Here is an 18,262-nt window from a genome sequence, read left to right as displayed (position 1 = left end):
AAGCGATGATGAAGTGAGCTGGGCAATAGGAAGTAGTAAACTGGGTAAAGCCCCGGGTCCAGACGGCCTTAGAGCAGAGTTCTATAAATTATTGGGGGATCTCATAGTGCCAACTTTAGCTAAGGCATTTAATGCTTGGGTGGAACACGGACAATTGCCGGAACATCTTAATCTGGCCCAGATAATAGTATTGCCCAAACCAAAAAGAGATCACACTTTGGTATCGTCTTATAGGCCCATATCGCTTCTCAACCAAGAAGTAAAACTATTCGCAAAAATACTTGCGAACAGGTTGAGACGAGAACTCCCAGGTATTATTCACGCAGTGCAGTTAGGGTTTGTTCAAGGGAGGTCAGTAGCTCGGAATCTTAGGTGCATCTTAGCATCCTTGGAACGTCTGGAGGCTACTTGTGAACCGTCTATTATGGTCAGCTTCGACGCCGAAAAGGCGGGTGGAATGGCCTTTTTTGTTCTCCACTTTGGATAAATACGGGTTCCAGGGGTGGTTTGTGAGGGCGGTGGCTGCCCTGTATGAATCACCACGAGCCAGGCTGTGGGTGAACGGAATGTATTCATCATCATTTGATATCAAACGAGGGACTCGGCAGGGTTGCCCGCTCTCGCCCCTCCTTTTTGCACTATATATGGACCCTTTAATCCGAGACATAAATATGGGCTCTACAATTAGAGGGGTGAGGTTTGGTGAACAGGAATTTAAAGTGGCGGCTTTTGCTGACGACTTGTTGGTGATGCTTACAAATCCCCAGGAGTCCCTAGGTGATCTCTTAGAAGTATTTTCAGAATTTGGGGCATACTCTGGGTTCAAATTAAATTATGACAAGTCGGAAGCGATGGCTATCACAGCAGATACCGAAGATCCTGGCAGGGACAATTCCCATTGAGATGGGTGGAAGAGTCATTCCGTTATTTGGGCATTTTTTTAGTAGCACAGACAAAAGCAATATATAAAACAAATGTCCAATGGTTGTTAGATAAAACAAAACAGCAATTAGATGCTTGGAGAGCTTTAACACTGCCACTGTCAGGCCGACTGTGCTTAATCCGCATGGTAATTCTCCCCAGATGGCTATATGTAATGCAAACTTTACCTCTACGGTTGCTACAGAGAGACATAAGAATGTTGTATCGATTAGTGATGAGGTTTTGCTGGGCATATAAGAAAGCTAAAATTAGTATGCTACTGCTATTGGGGGGGGGGGGGTGGAAACAAGGGGGACTGGGTTTACCCAATATTAAATATTGCAATATTGCCTGTAATTTGAGAGAAGTGCGCGATTGGATCTGTTCCTCTGATTACCATACTCCTCTGGAGATAGAAAAGGTGCTGTTTAAAGCTTATCAATTGATTTCATTACTGCATGGAAAAAATTCATATCTGCCACTGTGGATGGGTAGATCAATCCTTCTGGGCCCAGTACGAGATGCGTGGAGATTCTTGGGTAAACACATGGGAGGCGATTCACAGGTGTCAGAACTTTTAACGATTAAGGGGAGCCCAATGTTTGGTCTGGGGCAGGAGAATATAGTGTTTGTACGATGGGAGGATCTGGGCCTCAGTAATTTAGGGGCAGTGATAGATCAGGAAGGTGAGCCTAGACCTTTAGATCAGTTGATCCCTCATGAATCCATTTGTTGGGGTGATACTTTTGCCTACTGCCAGCTGAAGCACTATGTTCACTCTCTAGATAAAGAGGCACTCAAATTCAAATTAGGAGAGAAAATTCAGGCTTTATTTGCGGAGACCTCAGAAGAGGCTCCTTCCATTTCCAATTTACAGAAGAAAATTTGGTCTTTGGTACCTGGAAAGAAGCTGGCCCAGCTTCGGCGACGTTGGGAATTAGATAAAGGGTGTGATCTTACTTCTTGGGACATTGCAGCTCACATCAAGAACATCCCTCAATTAATTAGTGGGGCAGGATACTGAGAATGTGCATATAGAGTTGTCAATAGAGCATACTTTTCACAGGTGCAGCTATTCCGAGCAGGGAGAATCGATACACCCACTTGTCTGAAGTGCAAACCCACTGACAATTCTTTATCTCATGGGTTTTGGGGATGTCCAGTTATACAATGTTTTTGGAGGCGGGTGGTGGCATACCTCTCTCTTTTGATGTCGTGTCATGTACAAGGGACACTTATGCAGGTGATGCTTGATTGCCCTGACTCATTCAGGGGGCTTAAAACAGGAGAAGCGCTGTTGTGCCATAAGCTTTGTCTGATTGCTAGACATTGTATACTGCAAAAATGGGCTTCAGAGGACACACCAGAATTCTGGCATTGGCGCAATCAAATATATCAAGTAATAACATGGTAATCGCAAGGGGCCAAAGGCTCATATAAACGCAAGGCCCAATTTCTCAAGCTCTGGGGTCCATATTTAGCTAAATTAACACAGCAGGGAAGGAGTTTAATTCTTAATAAACTATGAACGTGGGTAGCAAACTGTTATAGTGCTCAAGTTACATAAATAGAGGTAAAGGGAGGGTCAGGGTAGGGGGGGTAATGGGGATAAAGGGGTTTAAAATGAGGATGGTTTTTGGATGATATATGTTGCACAAGCTGAAAGTAGTGAAAATATGTCATTAGTGTTGAATGTATTTTTGCAATTTCATTCTCAATAAAAATTTTTGAATATAAAAAAAACAGGATAACTTTTCATAGGTAGAGCAGTAACGACATACTGTAAGCCACATTGAGCTTGCAAACAGGTGGGAAAATGTGGGATACAAATGCAACAAATAAATTTGTTATAAAACTTAATCAGTGGCCAGTTGGAGGGGCTGGTTACAGGGACACCCTAGCAAGTGTTATATTCAGAGTTTCTATTTATTTATTTCTGACAGTCGTATCCCACATTTAACATGTATTAGGTTGAAACATAGGAGCATTTGAAAGCTTTTTTTTTTTTTAACCTGGCCCTAGATGGTTTGTGGGAACTAGCGCCTTGTATCTTGAAGAATGCAGTAGTATATTATAAAAATTAACTTGATATTGTTTATTACTATTGTTTGCTACTGGTTGATATACAGCAGAAGTTAATCAAGTTAACTTCATGCTTTGTAATATAATTTTTAATAGCATTTTTCTCAGTCATTACCCAAATACAAATAAAATTATAATGTTAATCATATGACCATGTCTGCTTCTTATGATAGCTTTTGTTAATTAAAGCCATGTCAGAAAATTATTTGCAAGTGCAATTTTATTATGCAGGCAAACAATACACTGCCAAAATACAAAATAGCAAGCAGCACAGTATTATTCGCCAAGTTTATACAAAGTTGATTATTTTCAGTGGGAAATAAATCTGTTGGCTGCCTGCTATGTTCATATTTCATCACTGTTTAATTATTGCTACCAAGTATTACATATTTAGCGCATATGCCTTAAACATATTGTTTACATTTGTTTATATACACCTTACATGTACATGGTATTGCTTATTAAACTCAAAGGCAAAACCAAAGTATGGTTAAACAATTTGGTGTAAACTGTGTTGTTTATCGCTTTACTTATTATGAAATGCTTTGAGTCCTATTGATCTGTACAACTGTTGTGTTATTTTGGTGTGTGGAAACAATCAGATGGGCTTATATGGAGGGAGGGGAGTACGGAAGGGGAAGGGTTCTTGGGGTAAAAGTACAAGATTTTATTGTGCCATGTTGGATGGTTTACTATTTTTTCTTGATCTGTATGAAGCTTATCAAGCAACATGTTTTGCTTTTAATAAAGATGATTAAAACATTAAAAAAAAGACACTAGAAAAAAAAAAACAATCTAAGACATTGGATTGGGCTCCACAAAGAAGTTTACAAGTAGTGGAGGAATCTGAAGAATACCAGATATATTTATTTATTTATGCATTCTTCTATCCCACTATTATTCAAAAGCAAGTTTCGGTTCAAAGTGGCTTACAATTTACAGTTTCACTTAAAGAGGGTGTGTTTGGCTTATGTAGTTAGTTAGCTGTAGAATTTTCTGAAAAGATGTGTTTTCAGTTCTTCTCTGAACTGGAGGTAGTTGTAGATGCTCCTTATGGTTTTTGGTAGCAAGTTCCACCATTTTGATCCCAGGTAGCTGAATCCTGCTGTGTAGAAGGTTCTGTACATTGTGTTGCAATTAGATAGGTGCAGAAGTACGTAGCTTCTGGTTTCTGGACTTGCGTTTCTTGGTGATATTCTATCATGTCTCATGTATTCTGATGTCATTCCAAACAGTACTTTGAAAATGAGGGTGTTGGATTTAAAGATTAGTGTTGCTTTGATTGGTACCCAGTGTAGTGCTTTCGAGTAGTGGGGTGACTTTTTCATATTTCGACTTTTTGAAGATCAGTCTTGCTGCTGTGTTTTGGATGGTTTGTAGTGATTTTATTATGCTTTCCTTTTTTTTTTTTAATATCTTTATTGATACATGAGGACATGTGCAACATCAAAAACATAGTAAAGAAGAGAAACAACTTCAACCATACCCCTCTTTGCGTCAGAACCAAGCAATGCCTCTCTGGCACCCACTAGCGTGTGTGCACCTGTCTCCATGAATTTTATATTTAATATCCCCCTCCCGATCACCCTCCTCCCACCTCTACCTCCCCAACTGATTGTCCCCCCCCCCCCCACTCCCAAACCCTCCTCCTCCCCCCCTTTATTATGCTTTCCTTACATCCTATATATGCTGCTTTACAGTACTCTGAGATAGTATTGTTGATTGTACCAGTGTCCGAAATGATTGTTTGGGAAAATAGTCTCTTATCCTTCTTAGTTTCCAGGGTGTTCTGATATTTGATTGTCCATTGATAGGTGTTTGTCTAGGATGATTCTCAGTATTTTCAGTTGTGTTTCAATTTGGTACGTTTGGTTGCTGACTGTGAAATGTTTCTGGGTTGTTGTGTTATATAGGCTGGTTAGGACTAGGAATGTGGTTTTTTTTTCTCTATTTAGCTTGAGTTTGAAGGTTGCTGCCCAGTTTTCCTTTGTGTCCAAGCTTGTTTTCACTTTGTTCAACATATCTATGATGTTGTTTTTGAATGGTATGTAGATGGTGACATCATCTGCATATATGAAAGGACTGAGGCACATTATCTCCAGGTTTTTGCCAAGTGGTGCCATCTTTACAATGAACACTATTGGTTATATCGGGGATCCCTGTAGAACCCCACATTCTGGGTTCCAAGAAGCTGATATCTGGTTTGCCTTCTTTACAACGTAGGATCTGGTTCTTAGGAATCCGTTGAACCATCCTGACACTGCGCCACATATTCCTATGTTATCGAGTAGGGTTCATTACTGTTGTGTTATCTACTAGGTCAAAAGCGCTTGACATGCTGAATTGTACTAGTAATATGTTCTGTCCTTTGCTTATTAGGCTTCTGAACTTCATTATCAGGGTGGTTACAACTGTCTTGGTGCTGTGTTGTGGTCCTAAACCTGATTGGTAGTTGTGAAGTATTGAGAATTGGGCTAGGTGGGTAGGAGGTATGCATGGGGACATCAAAGCATATCATTGATGCATACCTCCTACCCACCCCCATCCTCCCACCCTGTCTGACTGTCATAGTAATGCTTGAATGTTTTCACTTATATACACTGTCAGCTAGCACAATTGCTTATTTCCGATCTGACGAAGAAGGGCAACCTTCGAAAGCTAATCAAGAAATGTATTAAGTTATGTCCAATAAAAAAGGTATCATCTTATTTTCTTTTCCATGTTTTATTTTGTTTGATTTCTATTGATAACCTTAAGAGTGGACTAACACGGCTACCACACTCCTCTACTTTGTCTACTGAGAACTGACCTTTTGAAAACATATATGCAATGTGTTTGGTGAAGAGTTCGCTGAACCATTCCAGTGGGTCTTTCATCATGTAGTTTGGGCAGTTGTCCAGCATGCAGTGTGCATTTGTGTATTCTGTCATCAGTGTCTTTACTGTTTTTAGGCTGGGTGTTTTGAAGGAGGACTATATCCTGTCTGCCACGGTGTGGGTGTCATTTGTTTCGCAGTCTGTAAGAAGTCTAGTATGGATGTTTGTGGATTTTTTTGGTCTGATCTGGTCTTCGTTATTTTATTTTCAAAGTATTGTGCAAGCTCATCTGCTGTGGATGGTGTTTCCGTTGCTGCTAGTACTTCTTGGGTATCCATTAAAAAGGGAGAAAATCATCCCATATTATCCAAAAATCTAAGCAGGTTACAAAAAAACATACACAATAAAAAAAATCATAAAACAAACAACCAAACAAAACAAATAAAACAAATCATAAAACAAACAACCAAACAAAACAAATAAAACAACAGGCCCGAGTGTCTATGCTTTACTTCTCAACAAGATCGCTAATCATTGCCTCGCCTCATTTCCAACTCAGTCTTCCATTACCCTATTCAAGATAAGCCTGCCTAAACAGATGAGCTTTTAGACCTTTTTGAAAGATTAAATGTTACATAATTGTCCTTAACTCTGAAGGTAGAGAATTCCACAACTCTTGTCCTGCTACAGAAAAAAACCTTGGCACTACACTTTGCATACTGAACTCAACAAAATGAAGGCACTTCATCCTATATAATAATTCTCACCTCCAACAGGAAGTGCTTGGGACCGTGCCTGCCGGAAGTGGTCTGCTAGGCAGGCAGGCACTGACCTCAGTGACATCACTGACAGACAATTTGGCAAAGCAAAACAATCTGAGTGCTGGCCATTAGAACACAGGGTTGATAGGAGAGTTTTAAAAGACTGAAGGAACCGAAAGTGTTAAATGGGGGGAGGGGGGGAGTTCTGAACCACTGAAAGACATGAACATTTGGCAAAGGAAAACAATCTGAATGCTGGCCATTAGGACACAGGTTTGATAGGAGAGTTTTAAAAGACTGAAGGAAACGAAAGTGTTAAACTGGAGAAAGGGGGGGGGGGGGGAGGAGTTGTGAATGACTGAAAGACATGCAAATTTGGGACAGGAAAACAATCTCAATGCTGGCCATTAGCACACAGGGTACATAGGAGAGTTTTAAAAGACTGAAGGAACCAAAAGTGTTCGGGGGGGGGGGGGGGGGAGTTCTGAACCACTGAAAGACATGAACATTTGGCAAAGGAAAACAATCTGAATGCTGGCCATTAGGACACAGGGTTGATAGGAGAGTTTTAAAAGACTGAAGGAAACGAAAGTGTTAAACTGGAGAAAGGGGGGGGGGGAGGAGTTGTGAATGACTGAAAGACATGCAAATTTGGGACAGGAAAACAATCTCAATGCTGGCCATTAGCACACAGGGTACATAGGAGAGTTTTAAAAGACTGAAGGAACCAAAAGTGTTCGGGGGGGGGGGGGGGGGGGGGGGGGGGGCAAGTTCTGAATGAATGAAAGAAATGAAAATTTACGAGAGGAACACAATCTGAATGCCGGGCATTTGTACACAGGGTAGATAGGACACTTTTTTTTTTTAAATGAAGGACGTGAAAGTATTACATCTTGGGGGGAAGGGTGAGGAGGAAAGCGGTGGGGTATCCGGATACTGGGCGTTAGGGCCACGGGGGTACATAGACTTTTGAAAGCCTTAAGGAACCAAAGTGTGGGAAGGAGGAGGAAAAGGAGGGGAGGGAATGGGGTGAGGGGCATTAGGAACAGGGGAGGGGGCCCTGTCACACACTCTCATTCTCATACACACACTGTCACACAGACAGTCTCACTCTGTCACACACCCGCTCTCTCTCTCAAACATACACACTCCCAGGAAAACCTTGCTAGCGCCCGTTTCATTCGTTCCAGAAATGGGCTTTTTTTTTACTAGTTAACAATAATAAGAGACCCACAGAGAGCATCCCAATAAATAACAAACACAAATCATACTATTATTAATGAATATTTACTTGTAAATTTTGTTTAATGGATATTATTTTACTTTGCTAGCTATATGATCTATATTATTTTGTATTTTTCAATTCTGTACACTATCTTGGACCTTTTAGGAATTGGCACTTAAGCGCTAGATTAGATCATCATTTCTTTCAAAAAAGAGACATGTTTGTTAACATTTTTTAAGAATTACTGATTGTGCAATACATTAATAAGGATTAATTTGTGAAAAGTATCTAATCTTATGGTTCAAGATCAGAATTGCTCAGCTCCATATCACAGTTGTTCAGCTGTCTTGCCTGGTATATTTGCTCTTTAATAATGAGAAGGTACCCTGCCCCCTCAGTCTTATTTGTACAGAAAAAACCTGATTAGCTTGTGAGGGAGAATATACAACATGAAAAAATATGACATCTGTTACAAACAAGGGCTTCATAAATTAAATTACTCCCTTTTCTTCTTTAACACTAGAATCTGGGCTACTTTTCTTCTTACAATGATTTGCGAGCAAGAACATAAAAAGCTCTTTGCTCTGATTTCATTACAAGAAATCTAACTCTATAAATCTTTGTTTGCTCTAATATATAAGAGTTTCTTTTTTGTCTCAGAATCAATTTGAAGAAAGGTTTGAAAGACAATAATGCTGCTGAAACCCGGTACATGGCTCCTTTTAAATACTGCCCCCCTAAGATACTCACTTAAAAAAAAAAATTTAAGATCTAGGGGCAACCAGAAATAACAATTAAAAAATAAATCTTAATCTTGTGTGCCTTTGAAGATAGTGTGCTAAGTCAGTAGAAGCGTAAGGAAGGAAACTGCCAGATTCTATGTATGGCATCTAAAACGTCCGCACTGTAAACATTTCCACCTAAGCATATTCTATAAGTGATGCCTAGATTTAGGCGTGGTATATAGAATATGATGATTAGTTGATATCCCAGAGCTTAAAACGATGCGCATCCATTTACACCAATGAAAATGTGGCATAAATCCCTGCACACAGATTTACGTGAACTGGGCCAAATTCTATAAAAAGGCGTATAAATTTTGGAACATCCATAAAACACCCATTTTCCCGCTCATAGCCATGCCCCTTTTGAAATGCGCGCTTTAGAATTTAGGTGCAGTTCATTACAGAATCTGCCTACCTAATTATTGCCAATTATTGCTTCTTAAATACGCTGATTGGCTAGTTAAGCAAATCAAAGTTATGCACGTGGTTATAGAATACACCTGGATTTGAGCGTGGATCTCTAGAAGCGCTATAAAGAATCCAGAAATAATGGGAAATTTCATTACAGGCACTGAGCAGTGAACTACCCAAGAGGGCCACAGAGCAAATCTAGACACCACATCATTCCCCTTAAAATGTGGTAAATTATTTTATGGAAAAAATGTCCTTTTTGGACATTCTTTATGTAGTCTTTTAACGTGTTTTTAAAAAAGCAAGGGTTGACCCATAGTAAAGAGTAATGTAAGGGATGGGATATACTAAATAACATATTATAGAATGAGTGTGTCTGTTTTAGTTTGTTTCATTTGTTTGTGGTTGTCAAGAATACTTGCGATGTCATGAGCCAAAGTGAAAGCACCAAGAATGACATCACACCTGAACACATTCTAACCCCAAAGCAGCAGAAACATGAACTATTTTTGCACTTCTTAGAATTTTACTAAAAACTGTTGCTTCAGATAAAGCGAATGCTACATACCTATAGAAGGTATTCTCCGAGGACAGCAGGCTGATTGTTCTCACTGATGGGTGACGTCCACGGCAGCCCCCTCCAATCGGAAACTTCACTAGCAAAAGCCTTTGCTAGCCCTCGCGCGCCCATGCGCACCGCGCATGCGCGACCGTCTTCCCGCCCGAACCGGCTCGTGTTCGTCAGTCCCATATGTAGCAAGACAAAGACAAGAGAAGACACAACTCCAAAGGGGAGGCGGGCGGGTATGTGAAAACAATCAGCCTGCTGTCCTCGGAGAATACCTTCTACAGGTATGTAGCATTCGCTTTCTCCGAGGACAAGCCGGCTGCTTGTTCTCACTGATGCGGTATCCCTAGCCCCCACTGATGGGGTATCCCTAGCCCCCAGGCTCACTCAAAACAACCATGGTCAACTGGGCCTCGCAACGGCGAGGACATAACTGAGATTGACTTAACAACTTATCCAACTAACTGAGAGTGTAGCCTGGAACAGAATAAACATGGGCCTAGGGGGGTGGAGTTGGATTCTAAACCCCGAACAGATTCTGAAGCACTGACTGCCCGAACCGACTGTCGCGTCGGGTAGCCTGCTGCAGGCAGTAAAGAGATGTGAATGTGTGGACAGATGACCACGTCGCAGCCTTGCAAATCTCTTCAATAGTGGCTGACTTCAAGTGGGCCACTGACGCTGCCATGGCTCTAACACTATGAGCCGTGACATGACCCTCAAGAGCCAGCCCAGCATGGGCGTAAGTGAAGGAAATGCAATCTGCTAGCCAATTGGATATGGTGCGTTTCCTCACAACCACTCCCCTCCTCTTGGGATCAAAAGAAACAAACAATTGGGCGGACTGTCTGTTGGGCTGTGTCCGCTCCAGATAGAAGGCCAATGCTCTTTTGCAGTCCAATGTGTGCAGCTGACGTTCAGCAGGGCAGGAATGCGGACAGGGAAAAAATGTTGGCAAGACAATTGACTGGTTCAGATGGAACTCCGACACTACCTTCGGCAAGAACTTAGGGTGAGTGCGGAGGACTACTCTATTATGATGAAATCTGGTGTAAGGGGCCTGGGCTACCAGGGCCCTGAAGCTCACTGACTCTACGAGCTGAAGTAACTGCCACCAAGAAATGACCTTCCAGGTCAAGTACTTCAGATGGCAGGAATTCAGTGGCTCAAAAGGAGATTTCATCAGCTGGGTGAGAACGACATTGAGATCCCATGACACTGTAGGAGGCTTGACGGGGGGCTTTGACAAAAGCAACCTCTCATGAAGCGAACAACTACAGGCTGTCCTGAGATTGGCTTACCTTCCACACGGTAATGGTATGCACTGATTGCGCTAAGGTGAACCCTTACAGAGTTGGTCTTGAGACCAGACTCAGACAAGTGCAGAAGGTATTCAAGCAGGGTCTGTGTAGGACAGGAGGAATCTAGGGCCTTGTTGTTCACATCAGACGGCAAACCTCCTCCATAGAAAGAAGTAACTCCTCTTAGTGGAATCTTTCCTGGAAGCAAGCAAGATGCGGGAGACACCCTCCGACAAACCCAAAGAGGCAAAGTCTACGCTCTCAACATCCAGGCCGTGAGAGCCAGAGACTGGACGTTGGGATGCAGAAGCGCCCCTTCGTCCTGTGTGATGAGGGTCGGAAAACACTCCAATCTCCACGGTTCTTCAAAGGACAACTCCAGAAGGAGAGGGAACCAGATCTGATGCAGCCAAAAAGGAGGAATCAGAATCATGGTGCCTCGGTCTTGCTTGAGTTTCAACAAAGTCTTCCCCACCAGAGGTATGGGAGGATAAGCATACAGCAGGCCGTCCCCCCAATCCAGGAGGAAGGCATCCGATGCCAGTCTGCCGTGGGCCTGAAGTCTGGAACAGAACTGAGGGACCTTGTGGTTGGCTCGAGATGCAAAGAGATGCCCCACACCTGGAAGATCCGGCGCACTACTCTGGAGTTGAGCGACCACTCGTGAGGTTGCATAATCCTGCTCAACCTGTCGGCCAGACTGTTGTTTATGCCTGCCAGATATGTGGCTTGGAGCAACATGCCGTAACGGCGAGCCCACAGCCACATACCTACGGCTTCCCGACACAGGGGGCGAGATCCGGTGCCCCCCTGCTTGTTGATGTAATACATGGCAACCTGGTTGTCTGTCTGAATTTGGATAATTTGGTGGGACAGCCGATCTCTGAAAGCCTTCAGAGCGTTCCAGACCGCTCGTAACTCCAGGAGATTGATCTGCAGATCACGTTCCTGGAGGGACCAGCTTCCCTGGGTGTGAAGCCCATCGACATGAGCTCCCCACCCCAGGAGAGACGCATCCGTAGTCAGCACTTTTGTGGCTGAGGAATTTGGAAAGGGCGTCCCAGAGTCAAATTGGACCAAATCGTCCACCAGTACAGGGATTTGAGAAAACTCGTGGACAGGTGGATCACGTCCTCTAGATCCCCCAGCAGCCTGAAACCACTGGGAAGCTAGGGTCCATTGAGCAGATAGCATGTGAAGACGAGCCATGGGAGTCACATAAACTGTGGAGGCCATGTGGCCAAGCAATCTCAACATCTGCCGAGCTGTGATCTGCTGGGACGCTCGTACCCGGGAGACGAGGGACAGCAGATTTTTGGCCCTTGTCTCCGGAAGATAGGCACGAGCCGTCCGAGAATCCAGCAGAGCTCCTATGAATTCGAGTCTCTGTACTGGGAGAAGATGGGACTTTGGGTAATTTATCACAAACCCCAGTAGCTCCAGGAGTCGAATAGTCATCTGCATGGACTGTAGAGCTCCTGCCTCGGAATTGTTCTTCACCAGCCAATCGTCGAGATAAGGGAACACGTGCACTCCCAGCCTGCGAAGCGCTGCTGCTACTACAGCCAGGCACTTCATGAACACTCTGGGCGCAGAGGCGAGCCCAAAGGGTAGCACACAGTACTGGAAGTGACGTGTGCCCAGACGAAATCGCAGATACTGCCTGTGAGCTGGAAATATCGGGATGTGCGTGTAGGCGTCCTTCAAGTCCAGAGAGCATAGCCAATCGTTTTCCTGAATCATGGGAAGAAGGGTGCCCAGGAAAAGCATCCTGAACTTTTCCTTGACCAGAATTTGTTCAGGGCCCTTAGGTCTAGGATGGGACGCATCCCCCCTGTTTTCTTTTCCACAAGGAAGTACCTAGAATAGAATCCCAGCCCTTCTTGCCCGGATGGCACGGGCTCGACCGCATTGGCGCTGAGAAGGGCGGAGAGTTCCTCTGCAAGTACCTGCTTGTGCTGGAAGCTGTAGGACTGAGCTCCTGGTGGGCAGTTTGGAGGCTTCGAGGCCAAATTGAGGGTGTATCCTTGCCGGACTATTTGAAGAACCCAACGGTCGGAAGTTATAAGAGGCCACCTTTGGTGCCTATCAGTGAGCGAGATTACCCGGGGCGCACTGGGTGCACTTCTGAAGCCGCTGGAAGACTTCGATGACATGGGCGGAAAAATCACGCCGGCGAAATCAAAATTCGCCGATGATGACGAAAGGCACCAAAAAGAAGGGAGGAAAAACCCCGTACCGAGGCCAAATAGGCCGGTCCCGAAAGCGAAAGGAAACTTACGCGGGGAAAAGCTGGAAACATGGGAAAGGGGTAAAGACTGGATCGGTCTCTTTTTTTTTTTTTTTAAGCGAAAATCGAAAAGACGCGCGAGGTCAACTAGAGGGGCACGAAATGGCGGCAAAACACGACCGTCCCGAGTGCGGACAAAAGAAGACTGACAAACACGAGCCGGTTTCGGGCGGGAAGACGGTCGCGCATGCGCGGTGCGCATGGGCGCGCGAGGGCTAGCAAAGGCCTTTGCTAGTGAAGTTTCCGATTGGAGGGGGCTGCCGTGGACGTCACCCATCAGTGAGAACAAGCAGCCTGCTTGTCCCCGGAGAAATGTTTCAATAAAATAATTATTAACCCATATATATAGTTGAAATATATTCTTATAAAAAATCTTCTGTCCTGAGGGTAACAATATACCATACAATGCAAATAGACTGGGCCTCCTTCTACATACTATCGAGTCTACTAATTACTTCACCTGTTTAAACTCATGTCTGCCGGCGTCCATAACACATGGCAAGAACTAGGCAATCCATCTCGTCCAGCCCTTCCAATCTCCTGATAATAGGATTCCATTTCCTTAGGTGCACCAAAATGAATGACTTGGCGAATGTCTGGTTTATTAATGCCCATTCCAAATGCAACAGTAGCTACAACACACTGGGAGGTAATGGGGGACAGCACAATGTTAGTTCTTCATACATTCATTTACAAGCCAATATACCCTCAAACTATACATTTCAAACTGATTTTAAAACATCAAAGCATTCAATCACTGGGTAGCTTAATGTACAGTGAGCTACCATGCAGGGCATAGCCAACCGTTTACTACATACATCTAAGTCAAGGAGCTTCTCACATTCAACATATTTTTTCTTTCCATCTCCTTCCCACAAAGCCAGACACCTAGAAATATAAAATGTATATGCCTTTCATGCTATAAAATATTTTATTAAAAATTATTATTGGAATAGAGACATTAATTTGACCCCAAGATGGTAATTTTAAAACTCTTTTCACTTAAAAGGCTTTTTATAAAATTACAGAAATTTTGAAAGATGGCAAACTGGGCAACAGTATAATAATGGGTGATATCAATTACCCCAATATTGACTAGATAAAATGTTATATCAAGGAGCACTAGGGAGGTAAAATTCCAAGATGTAATAAATGACTGATTCTTGGAGCAATTGGTCCAGGAACTGACAAGAAGTGGAACTATTTTACATCTAGTACTCAGTGGAATGCAGTGCATCTGTGAAAATGAGAAATACATTGATGAAATGCTTCATGAAACATCAAAAATTTCCTGCAGTGGGGATGAAGGAACTGTGCTGAAAGAGGACAAACTGACTCAGATCATGAGACCCTGCAGGATCACTACCATGACTCCACCTTCCCTTGAAATGAAGAACCGATAAGCAGTTCTGAAGTAGAGAAGGTGAGAGCATCCACCAGAGAGGAGGAATCAGAGCTTGAAATCCCCAAAGTTGCTGAATCAGTGACCGCTAAGAGGTGAAAGGTGGTAGTGGTTAGCAATTCTCTAATAAGGAGTACCGAGGTGTCCTTCTGCAGACCAGACATGATGCTCCAGGAGGTAAGCTATCTGTAAAATGCCAAAATTAAAGATATTACAAATAGTTCGCCAAGGCTCATCAAGCCTAATGATTATCATTCAATGCTGCTCATCCATGTTGGCAAAATAATACTGCTAGTATCTCTCTGAATGTATCAAAAGTGACTCATTGCTCTGGGAAAGAGGGTGAAGCAGAGAGATGCACAGGTGGTGCTATCTTCAGCCCTCCCTGTTAAGGGTAAAGGCCAAAGCAAAGAAGCTCACATCCTGGAGATGAATATGTGGCTGTGCAGATGGTGTCATCAAGAGCATTCTGAATTCCTGGACCATGGGACAGGCAACAAGATGCAAATGAAAAATAATAGCCATTATGGTAAAATGGGAGCACAGACATTTTTTAGATATGTTAGTGATGTAAGGAAGTGCAAAAGTGGAATCATGAGACTCAAAGGTGAAAGGGTAGAATATGTTGGAAGCTGATAAAGATAAGGCAGAATGGCTAATAAATACTTCTGTTCTGTGTTCACAGCTGAAGGGCCAGGAGCAGGAACACAGAAGACAAACAAAAATAGGTAAGGAGGAGTGGAAGTCCCTTAACGATTCTCAGAGCACTGTGTTCACGAGGAGCTGGCTAAACTAAAAGTGGGACAAAGCAACGGGGCAGGAGGGCACAAATCTGAGGGTACTGATGGAACTTAGAGAAGTTTCTAGCGGCTCTGCTGGCTGACCTTTTCAATGCTTCTCTAGAGTTGGGAGTGAACCTGGAGGACTGGAGAAGGGCAGATATGGCCCCTCTCCACAAAAGCAGAAGTAAAGAAGAGGTTAAAAACTACGGACCATTAAGTCAGATTCTGAGAATAACAAACTTTTAGGAATCCAGTGGATTACAGGACCCGAGGCAACATTGTTTCACTATAGGCAGGTCTGTCAGACAAATCTGATTAATTTCTTTGACTGGGAGACCAGAGGGTTAGATCAAGGGTGGTGTATTTACATTTTAACAAAGCCTTTTGACATGGTACTGCATAGACAACTAATACATAAATTGAATGCCCTTTATATGGGCCCTAAAGTGATTGACTGAGTCAGGAGCTGGTTGAGTGGAAGATGCCAGAAGGTAGTGGTAAATGGAGCTCATTCTGAGGAAAAAGGACGTAACCAGTGGTGTGCCACAAGGTTTGGTTCTTGAGCCAGTTCTTTTTAACATTTTTGTAAGCAATATTGCTGAATGGTTGTCTGATAAGGTTTGCCTCTTTGCAGATGAAGCAAAATCTGCAAATAGGGCAGACGCCCCTGATGGTGTGGATAACATGAGGAAGGACTTAGCAAAGCTAGAGGAATGGTCTAGAATTTGGCAGCTAAGATTTAATGCTAAAAATGCAGGGGAAATGCATTTGGGCTGCAGAAAAAACAAGGGAACAGTATAGTTTAGGGCAGCCATTCCCAACCCAGTTCTCCGGGTACACCTAGTTCCATGAGGTTTTCAGGATATCCACAATGAATATTCAAGAATTATATTTGCACGCAATTGAGGCAGTGCATGCAAACCTCTCTCATGTATATTCATTATGTATATCTTGAAAACCTGATGGGACTAAGTGTGCCCTAAAGACTGGGTTGGGAATGGCTGGTTTAAGGAGAGAAGAACTTTTGTGCACAAAAGAGGAGAAGGACTTGGGTGTGATCATATGTGATTTATTTATTTATTACATTTGTATCCCACGCTTTCCCACACACAGCCGATTCAATGCAGCTTACATAGCAAAACATTACAAAAATCCTGTAAGAAGAATATTACAACTGTAATAAACATAATAATAGTAAGGTTTAAGAATATATGAATTGAATATGGAGAGGTAAACAAGGATAGGATAGTTAAGAGGAAAGGAGATTGGGAGGGGTATGGTATAGAAAGATGGAGAAGAAAAGATTGGAGGGTGAGTATAAGGAGATTAGGAGATAAGGCCAAAGGTATAATTGGTGTCAGAGTCAGTGTCAATGTCAAAGCAAGAGTAGTGTAGCTGGGCTAGTAGGATTAAGTTGGGTCATTAGTGTAAGCTTGCTTGAAAAGATGTGTCTTCAACATTTTCCTGAAGGATAGGTAGTCATTAATTGTTCGGATGGATCTTGGTAGAGCATTCCAAAGCTGACTGCCCAAAAAGGAGAAATTGGATGAGTAGTAGGTTTTGTATTTAATTCCTTTGCAAATGGGAAGGTGTAAATTAAGGTAAGTACGTGAGGACATTGATCTATTTCTAACTGGAAGGTCAATCAACTCATTCATATAGCTAGGGGATTCTCTGTATATGATCTTATGAATCATTGTATGGACCTTGAAATATATTCTCTCTGTGATGGGAGCCAGTGAAGTTTTATCCGAAGAGGTGATGCGCTTTCAAATCTTGACTTGCCAAAGATAAGTCTGGCTGCTGTGTTCTGGGCAGATGATCTTAAGGTGGCCAAACAGATAGAAAAGGTTGACGGTTGAAAGCTATTAAGATGCTTGGTTGCATAGGGAGAGGTATGGCCAGTAGGAAAAAGGAGGTGATGATGCCCCTGTAAAAGACTCTGGTGAGAACTCATTTAGATTATGAACAATTCTGGAGACCACACCTTCAAGCACACCTAAAACATTTCACACAACCTACCCAACATCTGTCCCATCTAACGCCTTGTTTACTTCAGCCCTTGATCAACTGTATTTTAATCATGTACTGACTTTAGCTAACTCCTTGTTTACCTCAGCCCTTGATCAACTGTATTTTAATCATGTACTGACTTTAGCATAACCCTACTCTGTAAGCCACATTGAGCCTGCAAAAAGGTGGGATAATGTGGGGTACAAATGCAATAAATAAAATTAAAAGATATAAACAGGATGGAGTTGGTCCAGGATGGGATGGAGACAGAACCTGTGGGGATAGGGTGGGGATACAGAAAGAAACAGCGGGGGATGTGGTGGGGACAGAGACAGAACCCACGGAGAAGGGGAAGGGACAACTTGTCCCCGTGCATTCTCTACTACAGAGTATACAAGAGCAGAGTTGGTCCCTAAGAAACAAGATGGCAAGCGATCTGCAAAATCCAATGTGGAGACAAACAAAGCAGATCAATCAGTGATATGGTTCAAACTTTATTTTCAGAGATTCGCCCGACACAGACTGTGTTTCGCCCACAAGGGCTGTGTCAGGGGCTAATAGTCCAAGCAGGACATGAGACTGAAACGTAAAAAACCAGCAGAGTGCTTTCCTCAATCAAGGTGAGGACATCTGCTTGATTGCTCAGCTGAGGAAAGCACCCTGCTGTTTTTTTACGTTTCAATCTCATGTCCTGCTTGGACTATTAGCCCCTGACGCAGTCCTTGTGGGCGAAACACAGTCTGTGTCGGGCGAATCTCTGAAAATAAAGTTTTGAACCATATCACTGATTGATCTGCTTTGTTTGTCTCTACAAGAGCAGAGTTGCAGATCGTGAAAAAACTGAGCTTCCTGAAGATGATATTTGTGACAGTTGAGAGAAGGAAGCCAGAATGTTACCAGAAACT

At 43.0% G+C, this 18,262-nt stretch overlaps 1 protein-coding gene across 1 annotated transcript in view; it reads right to left on the bottom strand.

Annotated features, from left to right (window-relative positions):
* Positions 1–18,262, bottom strand: part of WRN (WRN RecQ like helicase) — a 442,993-nt gene that overhangs the window by 229,341 nt on the left and 195,390 nt on the right. The window contains 1 exon segment of the mRNA XM_030194495.1: positions 13,621–13,802. Within this exon segment, the coding sequence (XP_030050355.1) occupies positions 13,621–13,802 (182 nt within the window).

This window comes from Microcaecilia unicolor, chromosome 2 (genome assembly GCF_901765095.1).
Source record: "Microcaecilia unicolor chromosome 2, aMicUni1.1, whole genome shotgun sequence".
In the NCBI taxonomy this organism is placed as follows: Eukaryota; Metazoa; Chordata; class Amphibia; order Gymnophiona; family Siphonopidae; genus Microcaecilia; species Microcaecilia unicolor.
Note: the sequence above shows the minus strand (reverse complement) of the source record. Positions and strands in the feature narration are given on the sequence as shown.